This window comes from Lontra canadensis, unplaced genomic scaffold, assembly GCF_010015895.1.
Source record: "Lontra canadensis isolate GAN:19392208 unplaced genomic scaffold, GSC_riverotter_1.0 scaffold5, whole genome shotgun sequence".
NCBI lineage: Eukaryota > Metazoa > Chordata > Mammalia > Carnivora > Mustelidae > Lontra > Lontra canadensis.
In genome coordinates this window covers 5224962-5244176 of record NW_022630999.1, presented here as the reverse complement: position 1 = coordinate 5244176, position 19215 = coordinate 5224962, and the positions used below count along the sequence as shown (strand labels likewise).

The 19215-nt window shown below is 34.4% G+C and overlaps 1 protein-coding gene across 12 annotated transcripts in view; it reads left to right on the top strand.

The window, feature by feature from the left end:
- Positions 1-19215, top strand: part of RICTOR (RPTOR independent companion of MTOR complex 2) — a 127836-nt gene that overhangs the window by 92375 nt on the left and 16246 nt on the right. For 9 of the 12 annotated variants that reach the window (XM_032851361.1, XM_032851357.1, XM_032851359.1 and 6 more), the window contains 14 exons: positions 644-779; positions 1171-1370; positions 1594-1720; positions 2326-2490; positions 2684-2760; positions 3206-3284; positions 9285-9394; positions 9928-10015; positions 11161-11253; positions 11604-11710; positions 12397-12626; positions 14090-15098; positions 15381-15452; positions 18868-19045. In XM_032851361.1, the coding sequence (XP_032707252.1) occupies positions 644-779; positions 1171-1370; positions 1594-1720; positions 2326-2490; positions 2684-2760; positions 3206-3284; positions 9285-9394; positions 9928-10015; positions 11161-11253; positions 11604-11710; positions 12397-12626; positions 14090-15098; positions 15381-15452; positions 18868-19045 (2671 nt within the window). The remainder of the gene's footprint in view (positions 1-643; positions 780-1170; positions 1371-1593; positions 1721-2325; positions 2491-2683; positions 2761-3205; positions 3285-9284; positions 9395-9927; positions 10016-11160; positions 11254-11603; positions 11711-12396; positions 12627-14089; positions 15099-15380; positions 15453-18867; positions 19046-19215) is intronic. The other 3 variants (XM_032851366.1, XM_032851360.1, XM_032851365.1) reach the window with 2 other exon arrangements.

Sequence of the window (19215 nt, the reverse complement as noted above, 5' to 3'; positions counted from 1 at the left end):
TCTGGAATTGGCACCATTATTGGATTGGATTGTAATGCATGAAATTAAATTGAACTGAGTTAAATAGAAGCTTAGCTTGTAATGTTGAAAGTTATAACATTGAAATATAAATTATGTTCATTGCTTCATAAATTCAGTTTCTTAAATTTTACCTGCAGCTTCTGTGCTTGTTTTTTTGCCTAATGGTGAAAACAGACAGAATTGTAGTATGATTTATTTTACTTACAATTATCCAGTGTAGGATTATTTTACAGAGTCATGGGACAAAGATTGTCACAAAATACAGTAGAAGAAAGTTTATGTTCATGTGTCTTCTTTGTATTATCCAAGCCTATCTTCTAGGCTGTTGTTACATCTGTATTTAGTCAGCTAGTGTCTTTGTTCTCTGATATTTCTTTGAGGCATCTCACCATAAAATTCTTATTTTACAAACTATTCTTCACAATTAAGGCGGGTTTTTTAGTATTTTGTTGTTTTTGCATGTGTGCTTGTGGGTGTAGTGTACCAAATGTTTTTATTCCTTGCCATTTACTCCAGTGGTTTAAACCCAAGACATATTCAAGACTTTATTATTATCTTAAGCTTTGGTTAAGATTTTAAAGTAATTTTCGTTTCTTTTTTGCTAATTTTATTTTGCTCTTAGGTTTGTACGAAGACTACTTTACTTTTATAAGCCCAGCAGTAAATTATATGCCAACCTGGATCTGGATTTTGCCAAGTCCAAGCAGCTCACAGTTGTGGGTTGCCAGTTTACAGAATTTCTTCTTGAGTCCGAAGAGGTAATAAGCATTTTGAGTATTTTCCAGAGCAAATGTTTTTCACTAAATTTGCCCTCTCCCTTTTATTTCTGAGTATGTATAAGTTGTATTTAGAAACATAAGGAATGAGCTCAGATCTAGATTTGAATCCTGACTCTATCATTAGCTATGTGACTTTAGACAGCTTATGTGCCTTATAGAAGACCTGGTGTTCTCTTTGTAAAATGGGAGATAATATCATCTTCATGCAGGATTGTGTTGAATGAAATTTAAAAGAACATACTTGGTGGTTGGTATCCATTATTAGTAACTTTATCATTATCATTACATTTCTTGGATTTGATTAAAGTTAATTTTCTAATTATAGTCACTAAGTGCTTTTCCAATAATATCACAATGTATTTGCTTTTAGGATGGGCAAGGATACTTAGAAGATCTGGTAAAAGATATTGTTCAGTGGCTCAATGCTTCATCTGGAATGAAACCTGAAAGAAGTCTTCAAAATAATGGTTTATTGACTACCCTTAGTCAACACTACTTTTTATTTATTGGAACACTTTCTTGCCACCCTCATGGAGTCAAAATGCTGGAAAAATGCAGCGTATTTCAATGGTAGTTGTTTCAATATATTCCTGAACTTAATCTTTAATGTAGTTAGAAGTAGCATGCTTCTTATTCCGTGTACATATATATTTGGTAAATTCTGTTAAAATCCAAAAAAAATTAGAGTTATCTTGATGCTTTGTTACTCTTTTTTATGTGATATTTATCATTAAATGCTTTCTTCTAGAAATGCTTGTTTATATTTTCGTCCCCCCCCCTTTTTTTTTTAAAGTCTCCTTAATCTCTGTTCCTTGAAAAACCAAGATCACTTACTGAAACTGACCGTTTCTAGCTTGGACTACAGCAGAGATGGATTAGCAAGAGTTATCCTTTCCAAAATCCTTACTGCAGCCACTGATGTGAGTATAACATTAACAGAACTGTATTTTTTTATAGCTGTATTTTTTTATTTTACTTCATAAAATTTAGCCAAGCAAAATTAATTACTAATTCTAAGAATAGGGTATGGGATTTGAGTTTACTTTAAAATAGTAGTTCCTCCATGGGGCACCTGCCTGGGTGGCTCAGTCAGGCAATCGACTGCCTTTAGCTCAGATCAGGATCCCAGGGTCCTGGGATCAAGCCCCATATCAAGTTCCCTGCTAGTGCGGGGGAACCTGCTTATCCCTTTCCCTCTGCCACTTCCTTCTCCCTGTGCTCTCCTGCTCTCTCTCTGTCAAATAAGTAAATAAAACCTTTAAAAATAATAATAAAAATAAAACAGTAGTTCCTCCAAGGAACCATATACAGTACCCATTTCTTTCTCTAAAGGGGAAGAAGCAGCTAGATTGAAGCAAATATTTTATTTACCTAGTACTAAGAAAATATATCAGGGGCTAGACCCTCAATTACAATTTTTCTGCTCTTTTCAAATAGCAAAACTGTCCCAAAACAATGTCCAAATAGACTATCCATGAAGTTTGGGTTTGTTTGTTTGTTTTTATATTTTCATTTATCTTTGTAGGCCTGCAGGCTGTATGCAACAAAACATTTAAGAGTATTATTGAGAGCTAATGTTGAATTCTTCAATAATTGGGGCATTGAATTACTAGTTACCCAGCTACATGATAAAAACAAAACGATTTCTTCTGAAGCTCTTGATATTCTTGATGAAGCATGTGAAGACAAGGTGAAGGTTTATTACTTTATAATAAAATACTTGGACATGATTTTTATTGTTATTTTAATTATTAAACTTTATTAAAGTACTGAATTTTAATAGACAGTTATGTGAAATTATAATGTACTTAATATAGGTGTTTTGGAAACAATTTACTATCCTTTTGCAGTTGTTAATTTGCCTGATAAATTACTTTCTTTAGGCCAATCTTCATGCTCTTATTCAGATGAAGCCAGCTTTATCCCACCTTGGAGACAAGGGTTTGCTGCTTCTCCTGAGGTAAATGTTAAGTAAATTTTTCTTGTAGTTTTTTTTGTTGTGTTCTCTTTAGCAGTGTATTTCAAAGCTGGATTCAATCCAAACAGGAAACACTTTAAAGAGTTTAGTGTTAACTTCTGAAAGAGGTCTATTTTAGAATCTTAGATATCCTTTAATACTGAAACTCTGTCTTTTCATTGTTTTCCTTAATGTTTCTTTTACATTTCTATGTCTCCTCATGATTTTCATGACATTTTCTTTACTGTGGTTGAATTCATGTGTTTTGCAAGATTATGAAAATTTATTTATATTTGAAATTATAGTAAATAATAGTTGACCTGTTACTGTCAGGATGAAGCTATTTCTAAACTCTTTTAGCTCTTTAAACATGGTATTGCTTAAGATATTTTTGCTCCTTAAACACTTGTGGTCAGGCTCTGTGTTAAACTATTGTTTTAATTTACAGATTTCTTTCCATCCCAAAAGGATTTTCCTATCTGAATGAAAGGGGTTATGTAGCAAAACAGTTGGAAAAGTGGCACAAGGTAATTTTCTGTTGAGTAAGCTTCAGTTTATATCTAAGGAAATAGATCTATGAATTTAGACGATTTTTTTATATCCGTGTTTTGAAGCTTAAGAGGTCAAATATTTAAACATTCATATGGGAGGTTGGGGGAGCCAGTTGGTGGGTATTATGGAGGGCACGTATGGCATGGAGCACTGGGTGTGGTGCATAAACAATGAATTCTGCTATGCTGAAAAGAAATTAATAAAACAAAACAACAACAACAACAAAATTTAAACATTCATATGAAGTCATCTTAAATTCTATGTAATTATTTGTGTTTATATTTATCCATTTTTTAAACCACCTTGTTTTATAGCAAACCTACTGATTTTGTGTCTATTCTATTGTAATTTTTCTTTCAGTTTAATTGCTACAGTCTACTGGTTTAATTTTTTAACCTATCATTTCTTTTATTCTTGGGTCCCTTTTGATAGCCGTTTTAAGCTATACCTAAAACAATTTTCTTAAATAAAGGAAGATTATAAAATGATTCTACCAAGCAAATACAATAATCTAATTAAACTTTATTTTAGGATGCTAATTGACATAAATCTGAGAATGTACTTCTTGTTATTAGTAACTTAGCTTTTCTTTAGTTGGTCATCATCGTGATTTTATTTTGTTTGAAGGATTCTTAATTGTCAAAACATCTTAGAAACCCATGGATAACCAATGCTAATGTAAATAATTTTTAGGTTTTTCATAATTTCAATCATTGTCTATATTGAACCATATTTCACAAGAAATTCTCATTTTAAAAAAATATTGTAATTATAAAACTAGGCAGAGTGTCTGGGTGGCTCAGTTGGTTAAGCATCTGCCTTCGGCTCAGGTCGTTATCCCAATGATCGAGCCCCATGTTCGGTTCCCTGCTCAGTGGGGAGCCTGGTTCTCCCTCTGCCTCTCCCCCTGCTTGTGCTTGCTTTCTCTCTCTCTGAAATAAATAAGTAAAATCTTTAAAAACAAAAAAGTGATTTAGGGATTAAGTCTTTCAATAATTAATGAATTGGAGAATTGAAATAAGATGTGATAGTTTTATTTCATAAATAGAAGTTATTTAAACAAATTACCATAGTAAAATCGGTCACCTATTATACGATTTATAGTATTAGGAAATTGCTTAGCTTATCTAGTATAGTACTTTCAAATAGTAGGTACAAAATAAAACTACTGTAACAAAGGCCTGTGCATATAAGGAAACACAAAGGAAGGGTTAATGATTCTGCCGTAGGGATTAGAATTAGCAAAAGAAATGTTGGGTGGGCTCAGGAAAGGATATGATATTTGAAATGGCCTTGAGGAGTAGGTAAATAAGTTGGATGAAGGGTATTCAAGGCCGAGGGTGCAGAATAATAAATCTGTATAGACTATTGGAACTTCAGACCTGTGAAGAATGCTATATTCCACTGTGGCTGCGGTGAGGCTAAGCGAGGAGTGGCAAGATAAGGCTAGAATGGTAAATTAGAACTAGATTATAGAAGGCCTTATAAACCACATTATGTCATTAATGTATTTCAATTTAATTGGAAGTGGGGGAATCATAGGTGTTTAAAGAGTAGTCATAATCACAGCTGTGCTTTAGAAACATGACAGGTCGCAGTGTAGGAGTTCATATTTGATTATCAAAGGTAAAGCCTAGGAATATTGAGACCAGTTAAGAAGAAAGTTTTGATAAGAATGTGAACTTCAGGGGCGCCTGGTGGCTCAGTGGGTTAAGCCACTGCCTTCGGCCCAGGTCATGATCTCAAGGTCCTGGGATGGAGCCCCGCATCGGGTGCTCTGCTCAGCAGGGAGCCTGCTTCCCCCTCTCTCTCTGCCTGCCTCTCTGCCTACTTGTGATCTCTCTCTCTACCAAATAAATAAAATCTTAAAAAAAAAAAAAAGAATGTGAACTTCAGTGGTGCTGAGATTGGATAGGCAGGGATACATTTTCTGGACATCTTTGAACTAAGATGAACAGGATTTGTAGACAGTTTGGATATAATGAATGAAGAGTCCATCTTGACTCTTCAGGTTTCTAATCTCCGTGACTGAGCATGCAGTGAACCACCACGAAGAGATTGCGATTACAGGGGTGCCTGGGTGGCTCAGTCAGTTAAGGATCTGCCTTTGGTTCCGGTCATGATCCCAGCATCCTGGGATTGAGCCCCAGGTCACACTCCCTGGGCAGTGGGGAGTCTGCTTTTCCCTTTCCTTTTGCCCCTCCCCCCAACTTGGTGTTCACTCTGTTCTATCTCAAATAAATTTTTAAAAATCCTCAAAAAGGAGATTGTGATCACAAAAAATGGTATGCAGGTTGAGGATAATGAATTTTGAGTATGTTGAATTATATTGCTCTGGGATGACCAAAGATGGTATCCAGAAAATATTTGAAATTGTGGATCTAGAGCTCAGGTATGTGCTGGAAGATCGGAATTTGGGAGTCTTCAGCATATAGTAGTAGTTGAAACCTGAAATGAGTGAGATCACCAGGGAAGATATAAAGAACAAAAAGAAAGAAAGAAAGGAAGAAGGAAGGAAGGAAGGAAGGAGGGAAAGAAGGAGAGAAACAGACTGGAAATTGCTCCCTAAAGAACGTTCTGGTTTAATGAGGGGAAGAGAAGGACAAAGACACTGAGAAAATTGCCAAAGAGAATGGTGTCCCTAAAGGATGCTTCAGGAAGGAGAGGCCAGTGATAGATATTTGATAAAGAGGTCAAATAAGATGAACAATAGAAAATAGCTGTTGAATTTGACAGTTTGGTCATTGGTGAATTTTGCTAGAGCATTTTTAGTAGAAAGTTACAAACATGCTGAATCGCAGTTACAGTTAGTTAAGCAGTAAATGGAAAGTGTAAAAATAAAAACATAATCCTCTCAAATTAATTAGAGAAAAGGAGAAAGGGAAAGAACTTACTGATTGCCTACCATTTCAAGTCTTATTTCATTTAATCTTCAGGGCAGTCCTGTGAAATACATTCTGTTATTTCTATGTTGTGAATGAAAATTTGGAGGCTAAAAAGAGTAAACTTTATCCTAGAGGAGTAATTTATCCTAGGTCACAGAACTTAAAAATAGCAGAACAGGAATGCTTTTTGATTCCAAAGCCCATGTTCACTGTATTCGATTTCCTCCCAGTAGCTTATGGCATGCCAACATGGACTGAGACTGTCTCTGTTTCAAGGTAATAAAACATCCAGGCCAGTACAATATTAAAAACTCACTCATTCAATTTAAAACTTCACCCTAGCATCCAGACATAGACTTAGAAACACTACAGTGGAGTTTACAGTTTATCTCATCACTCTTTGTGCTCCTTCTCCTCTCCATTTACCAGCTGTCTGCCAGTTTAGGGCCTTTTCATCTTTAGAGCAGGAGGAGGAAGAAGATGCATGGGGCTAAGAACAGACTGACTTATTTGGTACAATTTTTATCTGGGCTGTTTAGCTTTGAGTGTGGCAGATTTCAGATGTTAATTCTTCTACTTGAGCATTACTTTCAAGACCTCACCACTGTGCACCACTAGGGCAGTCAAGGGCTCCTCTTCTGCCTGCATACTTACATTACCTCCTGGTAGGTACAGGTCCACCCCTCAGTTGGGATTTTCTTGCCCCTCCAGATTGCTCCTTTTGGGCAGAATCCTCAGGATGACCCACATAAGAAACTCAGTATATTTCACAACTATAAACCATACCCCGACCTTTGGCTAGTGTTTTCCAAATGAATGCCTTTGGTCAAAAGATTAACCACAGGAATGTAACTACTCCTGTGCAAAGCTCAGAATATCTGCCTTTTTTTGCACTAAGATTTTCATAAAAATATTTTTTAAAAGATTTTTTTAATTTATTCATTTGACTGCGAGAGATCACAAGTAGGCAGAGCAGCAGGCAGAGAGAGAGGGGGAAGCAGGCTCCCTGCTGAGCAGAGAGCCCGATGCGGGGCTCCATCCCAGGACCCTGAGATCATGACCTGGGCCGAAGGCAGAGGCTTAACCCACTGAGCCACCCAGGTGCCCCTAAGATTTTCATATGTAGAGGAAAGTTTGGTAGTAGTGTAGTGGTAATAGTAGCGGTAGTAATAATTATGGTATGCTCATAGTATTAAAACCTTCTATTACTATTACAAAGTAAATATGGAACCCAAAGGAAAAATAGGAAAAGTACATTTTTAAAGGCTTTAATTAGGGAATTAAGGTAACTCACCAAATTCAAGTTGTCTGAAATGGTTTTGAATGAAAAAATGTTTCCCTGTGCGCTTATTCTGTCTTCTGAAGGTAATGTCTGTAATAGTTTATTTTGTGTGCATTCAGAGATGTTCTATCCATCTATAAGTATATACTCTTTATTTAAAAATACAAATGTGTTCTGTTTTCAAGAGTAGATAAGAATAAGTTTTTCATTTAGCAGCATATTTGAGGGTTCTGTTCAGAGCTGTACATTTAAATCTAGCTTGTTCTTTTTAATGGCTGCGTCGTCAAATGTACCTTAGCTTTTATAACCACTCCTGTATTGACATTGTTTACAACTTTTTTTGTTTTGTAAACCATGTTTGCTGGATATTCTTCTGTATGCCTTTGCATGCTTGTACATATATTTCTGTAGGATAAATTTCTAAAAGTGTAGTTGAGTCAAAAAGTATGTGAAGTAACATTTTTGATACATACTGCCAAATTGCTTTCCAGAGAGGTTCTGCCAATTCCTCCTGAGCCGTTTAGAGATCTTTTAACATTTACCCTAAAGATACAAATGTAGTGATTTGAAAGGACACCCGTACCAGTGTTTAGAACAGCAATGTCCACAGTAGCCAAACTATGGAAAAACCCCAGATGTCCCATTGACAGCTGGGATAAAGAAGATGTGGTATATGTGCACACACAGGAATATTACGCAGCCATCAAAAAACCGAAATCTTACCATTTGCAATGATGTGGATGGAATTAGAGGGTATTACAGTAAGCGAAATAAGTCAATCAGAGAGAGACAGTTATCATATGATCTCATATTAAGGAATAAAACAGGATCATAGGGGAAGAGAGGAAAAAGATAAAACAAGATGAAACCAGAGAGGGAGACAAACCATAAGAGACTTTTTTTTTTGGACAGAGAGAGAGAGCAAGAAAGGGAACACAAGTAGGGGGAGTGGGAGAGGAAGAATCAGTCTTCCTGCTGAGCAGGGAGTCTGATGCAGGACTCGATCCCAGAACTCTGGGATTATGACCTGAGCCGAAGGCAGATGCTTAATAACTGAGCCACCCAGGCACCTCAAGAGACTCTTAATCATAGGAACCAAACTGAGGGTTGCTGGAGGGGTGGAATGGGGTAACTGGGTGATAGATATTAAGAGGGGCATGTAATGAGCACTGGGTGTTATATAAGACCAATGAATCACAGGCCTGTACCTCTGAAACCAATAATATGTTATATGTTAACTAATTGAATTTAAATTAAAAAATAGTTTAAAAAAGGAAAAAATAAAGTAGAGATCTTTTGCAATAAAGATGGAAGTATGACTGATTTTCAATTTAAAGAATTCAAAAGTTTTTCAAGTTTTAGTTGGCAACATTTTTTACATTTGACTTGATTTAAATCAGTGGGGAAAGCCATACTAGTTTTTACCAAAAGATGCTAAAATGATACAATTCATTTAATTTTCTTTTTAAGATTTCTAGTGAATATGCTTATGGTTTAATAATAAGAGGCCAGTTTTTGTTTGTATTTAATGGGGAAGGGATTTAAATAAGATGAAAAACAAAACTAGTAACTTACTTATATGGACTCTAAAATACTAATTGAAGATGGGAATAAGAGTATAAGCAGAAAGCTTTTAGATTTGATAGAACATTTGCATTTATAATACAGTGTTCTACCATTTTAAAAAACTCTTAAATTTGTGTTCATTTTTCTCATTTATGCTTTTAAGATTTGGCATGTACCTAACATGTTATAAATTTAGTGAATAATATGATACTCTGTATAACTAAAACAATATTATCTTCCAGGAATATAATTCAAAATATGTTGACTTGATTGAGGAACAACTTAATGAAGCACTTACTACTTATCGAAAGCCAATTGACGGTGATAACTATGTTCGTCGGAGTAACCAAAGGTACAGTCTAGTTAATGGAATAATTTATTACTGGTCCTCTAATATAAAATTCAAACCCAGTTCATAATATTTCTTTATTTTTTAAAATTTTCTGAGTACTTGGAAATTTTATTTCCTTCACTGACATAAGAAAAAAATCTTAAAGCATAGCATTGACTGCTCAAGAATTCCAGTGGCACTCATAACATGCTGAATACCCTTACTAATATAATTTATATATCTTCCATGCTCTTACCCTAGTCTGTTTTTCTGGTCTCAGCTCTCTTACCATTACTCATTACTTTGAGGCCAGCTAATCTGTTACTTTTCTAGAGAAATCCTCATGCTTTTCCACTTTCGTATTTTTATGTATGCCAAGAGATTATATCTTTATCTATATTATATTATAGATATAAGAGATTATATCTATATTATGCCAAAAGATATATATTATATCTTTATTATATCTTTATCTACTTTATTAGTAGTCCTTGTTTTAATTAGCATATTGTAAATGAGGCAACAGGTATATCAATCATCTTTATTTATACCAGATTACAGCGTCCTCATGTCTACCTGCCTGTACACCTCTATGGACAACTGGTACACCACAAAACAGGCTGTCATTTGTTGGAAGTACAGGTAAAAACACAATTTACTTGTTTTAAATAGCTACAATCATAGAAAAAATCTTGATATTGCTAAAGTGTAGTACCTTTGCAAAAACTTCTCAAAAGCCTTAAAGTTAGCAGCATTAATAATGCTTTTAAAGCCTTCTATCTTACAACTGACTTGGTGTTTGTAATCCTTAGATGTAGCACTGGTTTGCATGCCTTTCCCTGACTTGCCTGTCACCTTTTGCATAGCTAATATGTTAACGTAGAGTAAGTAAGCCACTTAAATTCTGAGTTCTGTCCTTTGTAGTTTGTTGGAAAGTTCATCTCTTTTGTAGAAACATACTGAAAAACTGAATTTCTTCATTGTTCTTGTGGGGAAGTTAAACTGAACCTGAATCTTTGGTGAGCAACAAACTGGAAATATTAATTGCTGTTTGTTTGTACCTCCCTATTCTCATATACTTTTTGGAATATAACAGGCTTTGTGTCAAGCAGTTATTCTTTGATTATATGCACACCAATTTATGGCTGTGAATATGTCTTGGCTATTAAGTGTTTTCAATAAATGCAACCTTTTTCTTATTTTAGAAATAGATACAGAAGTATTTGCATGTGTGTCTTTTGAACAATAGTAATCTGGCAGTTTAGTTCATTTTTGTATCAGTATTTATCCCAGGAACAAAAGTTTTACATAAATGTACTCTATAGTGTCCTATTTTTATATTAAGTCTATGAAGACTTTGGAGCACATATCTTTACAGTATTTTTTTTTTATTCACTAGTATTAGGTTCTATTTAAAAAACTGATAATTATGACTAACATTTTTATAATACGAGGTACCAAGTGCTTTGTTAAGGACTTGCTGTGTAATGCTTAAGTCATTACACCATATGAAACAGATCTCTCTTTTAGAGATTGGAAATCAAGGCATGGGGGATTAACTCACTTGCTCAAAACCACATAGCTCATAAGTGCTCTCTGTAGAATATGAATTTAGAACCCCCGCATTAATGCTGCTTAAAAAGTTTACATAAAATTAAAGTTTACATAAAATTATTTTAGAATTTTAAATACATAAAAGTTAAATGCAAACCTTAAAAATTTGATTTTAAGATTAATCTTTGAAAACATATTGTTACTCATGTTTTTTTTTTTTTTTCTTTCTCCAGAATATTATTACTGAACTCTGTCACAATGTTCGTAGTCCAGATTTGGATAAATGGGAAGAAATTAAAAAACTGAAAGCATCTCTTTGGGCCTTGGTTTGTAATAAACTTCTATAAGATCTTCATCATTTTTAGATTTTTAAAATTTTCCCATTAATAATAAATAAAAATCATTTTATTTAGAACTTGTTCTCAGATTAATATTCTAGGACCAAAATTGTTTCTGCCCATTTTAAATATTTTTAGACTGGAAAGTAGATGATTAAGCTATTAGTTTTCTTGCTAAGACAAATGAAGCATTAATTTCTCAAGTTCTGTATTTAAGGTTTCTTTTCACATTTTTTTTTTCTCTCTCACAGATGGGGTTAAATTTCTTCTTAGCTCTCCAAATTTCTTGAAAGAGTTACTCTTCTAAATATATTTGATATAAGTGATTTTTCTTTCAGGGAAATATTGGCTCATCAAATTGGGGTCTCAATTTACTACAGGAGGAAAATGTGATTCCAGATATACTAAAACTTGCAAAGCAATGTGAGGTTCTTTCAATTAGAGGGTATGTTATTTCACTCATAAATTTTTCTGGTATATATATTCTTGTTCACAAGTAGCTGTGAGGGAAGAGTATTCTATGATTCAGTGTAGTCCATTAGAACTATTCACTGAAAATCCTAATGATGCAAGATTTAAAAAGAAAAGGTTGTGGGTGGGTTGTGCATCTGGCTGGCTCAGTCAGTAGAGCATGCGACTCTTGATTTTGGGGTCATGAGTTTGAGCCCCACATTGGGAGTTGAGTTTACTTAAAAAAAAAAAAAAAAAGATTTTTAAATTCACTGTTTAACATCTTAAGGAGCTCCTTGTTTAATGTTACCATTTCATTTTTATCATTATAATTTTGAAGTTTAGTAACTGGCAAACAGTGAAAGTATAGTGTATATGCAGTATTCCAATAGCCCTTATATTTCACATTTATCCCAGAAAAGTTTGTATATGCCATTTTCCTCTAAGATTTCATTATGTTCTTTTAAATTACTTCTTTGTAATTACTGTCTATGTTAAGAAGGTGTTCATGTTACTTACGGCTTCGAAGTTACTCCTAACTCATTTTAATACATTTTTCTACAAGCTAAGTAATTTTTAATGACTTTAAAAAAATTTCAAATGTACATATAGCATTTTGGTTGCTTTTAGAAATCTCAGTTTGGAATTATAAACTGTCATTACTACATCTTTTACATATAGGACCTGTGTATATGTGCTTGGGCTCATAGCCAAAACCAAACAGGGCTGTGATATTCTGAAATGTCACAACTGGGATTCTGTAAGGCACAGTCGCAAACATCTGTGGCCAGTGGTTCCAGATGATGTAGAACAACTATGTAATGAACTTTCATCTATCCCAAGCACCCTGAGTTTGAACTCAGAGTCAACCAGCTCTAGACATAATAGTGAAAGTGAATCTGCACCATCAAGTGAGTATTCTTGACAAGGTCATGTACAGTTAGCTATAGTTAACATTTGTGTTTGTTAATATCATAATGTAAATGTATTTGTTATATTCCTAATGTACTTTTTTTCTAAGATACTTTGGCAGTCATGGGGTCTTGGAAAATACGTTATCTTTTCACAACAGAGAGTGATAGCCAACAGACTCCATTGTTCTCTCCTTGCTTTGCTAAATAGTCTTTGGAAAAGCTTACTGACAGAGTTAAAAAATAAGCCATGTGCCAAAAGAACCATTCCCATTTTTGCTTATCATAAAATCTAAAAAGTGAATGTTTATTTGCTTACCTTTTTCATTTACATAATTTTTTCACTCATTTTTCAGATAGAGATTGTTGAACCAGAATGTATTTGTTAAGATACTAAATTTACATAATTCATTTTTGAGAGAAGAGCTAAATTTTTAAAACTAAATATTGAAACTCTTAAAAGATAGAGTATCAAAAAATCAACTAAATAAAAAAGTTTGTGGTTTTAAGCCTTGTGCTAAAAATATTGTTAGTTGTACAAAATTTAAGACATAGTTCTTTTTAAAAAGATAGTGCAACATTTTTCAAACCGTATTTCACCAGGCCTAAGATGCTATGAATTATAAGATGCACCAGTATTTTATGGACCACTAAAAAAGAAGAAAAAAATACTGCCTATTAAACTAGGACATACCACTGATTACAAGATGCATTCTGATTTTAGAAATATTATCTGTGGAAAAATGTGTATCTTAGAATTGACAAAATCTGAAAATACATTTTGCAAGTTTATTTGGGATTTTATTTTGCTTTCTTTCAAAATAAACTTCAAGTAGATGTCATTGGGCACCCAGATTGAGTCTTTTTTCTTTTTTATTAGACACTGAATTTAGATGAGATCCTTAGTACCTAAAGGAAAATAAATAAGCCTAACTGATTTAAACATGAATTTAAAATGCTGTGACTTGGTTCATTATAAGTATATTTTAATAGGAAGAATCCACTTCTTGTAAGATTAATATCTCCCACCTATTATGATTTGAAAAATAAGCTAACGGGAATCTCTGCCAACTGAGTGAACATCCATGGTCAAATCTCCTTTTTCCTTTAATTTTATCCCGAATATTTGGAGGTTTTGGAAACTCCGTGCCATTAAAACAGCAAGCAAAAAACCACTTCATGTAAACTGTGCTGTAAGGAATCCTGTAGTTTTTCTTGGGAAATAACAGAAGTTCCTCACAATGACATAATATCACATTTTTATTTAAGTTCAAACAGTTGGTCTCAAGAAGTTCTTTTTTTTTTTTTAAATGTGGCTCCTCAGCAGTTTAACCCTTTATTTTTGAACATTTTTTCCCCAGATGACTATTCGACAAAGAATTATTGAAATATGTCACAAACAGTTGCCATGATTTTGTTTTGTCATTTTTGATGTGCTTGTATTAACAATCTTTTGATCATAGGTATGTTCATGATGGAGGATGACCGGTTTGGCAGCAGCTCTACCAGTACATTCTTTCTTGACATCAATGAAGATACAGAACCAGCATTTTATGATCGACCTGGACCGATAAAGGATAAAAATTCATTCCCTTTCTTTGCTTCTAGTAAACTTGTGAAGAATCGTATCTTAAATTCACTTACTTTGCCTAATAAAAAACATCGAAGTAGCAGTGATCCGAAAGGAGGGAAACTGTCATCTGAAAATAAGACAAACAACAGGAGGATCAGAACGCTTACGGAGCCCAGTGTTGACTTTAATCATAGTGATGATTTCACACCCATATCCACAGTACAGAAAACATTACAATTAGAAACTTCATTCGTTGGGAATAAGCACATTGAAGACACTGGTAGTACTCCAAGTATTGGAGAGAATGACTTAAAATTCACCAAGAGTCTTGGTACAGAGAATCACAGAGAAAACACAAGCCGAGAGAGATTAGTTGTAGAAAGTTCAACAAGCTCACAAATGAAGATACGTAGCCAAAGTTTTAATACAGACACTACAACAAGTGGCATAAGTTCAATGAGTTCAAGTCCTTCACGAGAGACAGTAGGTGTTGATGCTACAACTGTGGACACAGACTGTGGAAGTATGAGTACTGTGGTAAGTACTAAAACTGTTAAGACAAGCCACTATTTGACGCCACAGTCTAACCATCTGTCTCTCTCCAAATCAAACTCAGTGTCCCTGGTGCCTCCAGGTTCTTCTCATACACTTCCTAGAAGAGCACAGTCCCTTAAAGCACCCTCAATTGCTACGATTAAAAGTCTAGCAGATTGTAACTTTAGTTACACGAGTTCTAGAGATGCCTTTGGCTACGCTACGCTGAAAAGACTACAGCAACAAAGAATGCATCCATCCTTATCTCATTCTGAAGCTTTGGCATCTCCAGCAAAAGACGTGCTATTTACTGATACCATCACCATGAAGGCCAACAGTTTTGAGTCCAGGTTAACACCAAGCAGGTGAGCAGATACACATTTAATGAACAATTATGGTTGCATTTTAACAGACTTAAATGGAAAGCATTAGTAGACAGGTTTTACATCAACATAAGCCTCAGAACTGACCAATTATAATTGCTTACTATGGTAGGCTATAAGCTCCTAGTTACCCGATATGATTTGAAATGGATTCTTGCAGCTGCGAGGGGGGAAAAGAAATTCTTTTAGGCCCTGAAAATAAACATACATGGTTTGCAAGGACACACAAGTCACAAGCTTTTTTTTATTTCTCGCTTCTGCAAGGATCGATTTTAAAAAGAAGCATGTCGGGGGAATCAGGAGCTTAAGACCTACAATAACAAACAACTTTTTCAGGTAGGTCAATTTAAGGCTCCAAAAGTTGACCTTTATTTTTACTATATTTTCTAACTACAAATTTTAGTAAAATTCTCAGTTTGTCTTAAGTAGCTGTGATTATTTAGTAGGAACCTAACGAACATTACATGAATTACTTGGCCCTCAGAATTCAGCAGTAGCAGTTTGTCTATGCTCAAGAACTGTTATTAGGGAATTTCTGTGCCATGTCTAAAGACTGTGACCAAGTCGATCAAAATAAATAATTTGATTTTACCTTTAAAATATATGAAATGAAAAATTTGTTGCAAAGATTTCTGTACCTATTTTTTTTTAAAGATTTTATTTATTTATTTATTTGACAGAGAGAGACATAGCGAGAGAGAGTGAACACAAGCAGGGAGGAGTGGGTGAGGGAGAAGCAGGCTTCCTGCTGAGCAGGGAGCCCAATGCAGGGCTCTATCCCAGGACCCTGGCATCATGACCTGAGCCAAAAGCAGGTGCTTAACGACTGAGCTGCCCAGCACCCCTGTTTTTTTTGTTTTTGTTGGGCCAAATACTTAAAAAAATTTAGTTCATTTTTGGTTATTAATTCCCATTTATTTAAGTGGATTAGTATTTGTGAAATACCGAGAATAGTGCTTGACACATATCATCATCATCATCATTGGCATTATGGGTAGTTATTTCTTTATGTAACCCATTTGGGTTTTATAGAACCAAATTCTTAATAATATTAATAGTAATAATAATATTAACAATATTCTTAATATTTCAGTAATGCTAATGCACTTAGTAGAAGGGGTTCCTTTGTAGCAGATAATAAATTATACCCTGTTTGATAGAATTTTATAAATTATGCAATAATGTCTCATACAGAAACTCACCCATCTTTGACAGCCTCACCAATTCAGAACAAAGGCAGATCTCTTAATAGCTCACTAGTCTAAATCTATCAGTAAGGTTCATGAATTGTATTCAGAAGAGGTACCTCTGACACATACATAGTCAAAGTTGATATTTATTCTAACAAGCTTGGATATCAGGTTTTCAGGCCTATAGGAGCAACAATTAGAAGCTTCTGATTGGTAGGAACACTATAACGGGAAAGGACAGCTGATAAAATTGGTAGCAAAGAAGGAAGCTTTTGTAGTACAACAAAAAATTTAAAAACTCAAGAGGTCACTGCACAGCCAGGGCCAGTAAGTAACCTAGCACAGCAAAATAAGCAGTAGAAGTAGTATTGTCATACGGCTCAGTAAAATAACCAAGGTGCTGTTAACCCTGAACCATTCAGTTAGGTTGATTATATCCCGTCAAAGCAGGCATTTCTGCCCAAATTGTTGAAGGCATAAAGAGAGATGCACTGTTTAAATATTCTGAAGAATAGACCAGAAAAGACAGCTACCCCCAGTCACTTATATCTTAACCAGTCTGGGTTCTTAGAATCTTATTTCCTGTATTCTCTGTTAGACCAGGAGAAAGTTATTTGGAAATTTTACTCCTGGATTAAAGATGAATGGATGTTTTTATTGGGAGGGAAAAAAAATAAAAACAAAAAACAGGAGACAGGAACAGCTTGTACAGAGGCATGACGGCATAGCAGAACCTTATGTTTATCAAATCTTTTGTTTGTTTTTCAAATTGTATTTAGTACCTGTTGTGTGTGTACCAGGTTCCATGGAGGAAAAAAGGCGTGTTGGCATTAGTGTTTCTATTCCTACTTCTTACCTTTGGTTAGTTCAGAGAAAATGAAAGTGATGGAAGCTAACTACAAATTTACTTTAAGATAACAGTTTGGAATCCAGGCAAAGAAGGACTATTGTTACTTGTTTTGTTTTCTTATAAAATTAAAAGGGTAGGCATGCAGATGCCTGTGGTATAATGGAGAGCCTGACACAGCAGTCTTAAAAATCCTATCTCACTCAGCTATTTCCTTGGGACATGGTAAAACAAACACTGAAGTAGGAGTTCTTAATCCTAACTAATCCTGGCACTGAGTGAATGAACTTGAAACAATGTTTCATAAACTATGCTGTAATGTCTCATCTGCCTAGACTTCAACAGCTTTGCAGCACTTCCATCAGCCCAGAGCAAAACTAGGCAGACCTCAGTTGCTCCCTGTTATGAATCTGTGTGGGAAGGTTCATGAATTTTGAAATATCTAGACCTTAGTTGCCTCATCTAATAGAATTTGGACTAGATCAGTGGTTTTAAGCTTTTCAAATACTGCTTTTTAACTAGAGAATCTCTTTCTTCACAAAAGCATTTCTGTGAAAACCCAGTTTGCAGAATAGATTAAAACGGAGCTAGTCAGTTGAAGTAGGGATTGGGAGGGCAAGTAATCCAATAATTCCTACTTTCACCCTCAGTACTCCTTTAAAGAAAGAGTTTTATGAAGTTTGTCAATTTCAGTTAGTGGTTTTTACTATTTTTTTTTTAAGATTTTTTTTTATTTGTCAGAGAGAGAGAGAAACACAAGCTGAGGGAGAAGCAGACTGCGCTGAGCAAGGAGCTCTGTGTGGGACCCTGGGATCTGACCTGAACTAAAGGCAGACACTTAACCCGCTGAGCCACCCGGGCGTCCCCACTATGATAATCTTAATAGTTAGAATTTTGAAGGATTTCTTTTGTGTGCATTATTAAATAATTCCTTTTTAAATATCAGGCTACATTGTTACATTTTAAATGACTTGGGTTTCTCAATGCCAATGTTCATTAACTGGAGCCTTGTGTAGTGCCTTGTGTATATGAAGCAAGTGCCTAGTAAATATTTTAGCATGTATGTTGCATGAATAAGAAATCTGTATCTTATGGAAATATTAGTATACCATATTTATTATGGAGTCACTAGCAAGGAGTGCATTGAGGAAATATCAGTGCTTTAAATAAAAGTACCTTGTAATATTTACAAATGATAACATAATTGCTGTTTTGTGTCTTTCTGCTGTGTTACATAAATCTTGTTCCTATAGCCATTAAATTAATAATCATACAAAGGATGATAATTGTTCTTATTTTTCATAAAAATAATGTTAAATGGAGTTAATAGACATGCCCTTGGTTGTATGATAGCAAATTTACTAGTTTGAAATGATTGTGAAGATAGTGCTTGGATCATACCTGTGACTTCTGGGGTCATTTTTTTTTTTTTTTTAAATTCTAGATATTGAAAGTTATCTTAATTGCCCACCTTTTCACTTTAACCCAGGAGGCCATTGTAGTTGTTTTTCATAACAGCCCCATTACGGATGGTCTTTTGTATATCATTTTTAACAGCTAAATGATTTCAAGTGTTTATACGCTCCTAATAAAAAAGGTACCAATGTTTAGTACTTGGCTAGCTAAAAAGTTACACAAACTATAATTTCTCTATATGATAAATACTATAAATCAAGAAACTAATGCAAATGGTTTTTTTTTTATGGTTTTACAGGTTCATGAAAGCTTTAAGTTATGCTTCATTAGATAAAGAAGATTTATTAAGTCCTATTAATCAAAATACCCTGCAGCGATCCTCCTCAGTGAGGTCCATGGTATCCAGTGCAACATATGGTAGTTCCGATGACTATATTGGTCTTGCTCTTCCAGTAGACATCAATGATATATTCCAGGTATCATGACTTCTATATTCTTATTATTTCATATTGTGTAACTGCTTACTAGAAATTACAATTTAAGTGATTACTATTTTGGGAGAAGATAATTATTTTTAAGGCAGTTTTGCTTAAAAACATTTTGTGATGAAAATTATTTCACGTTTCTCAACTGTTCTGTACTTTTT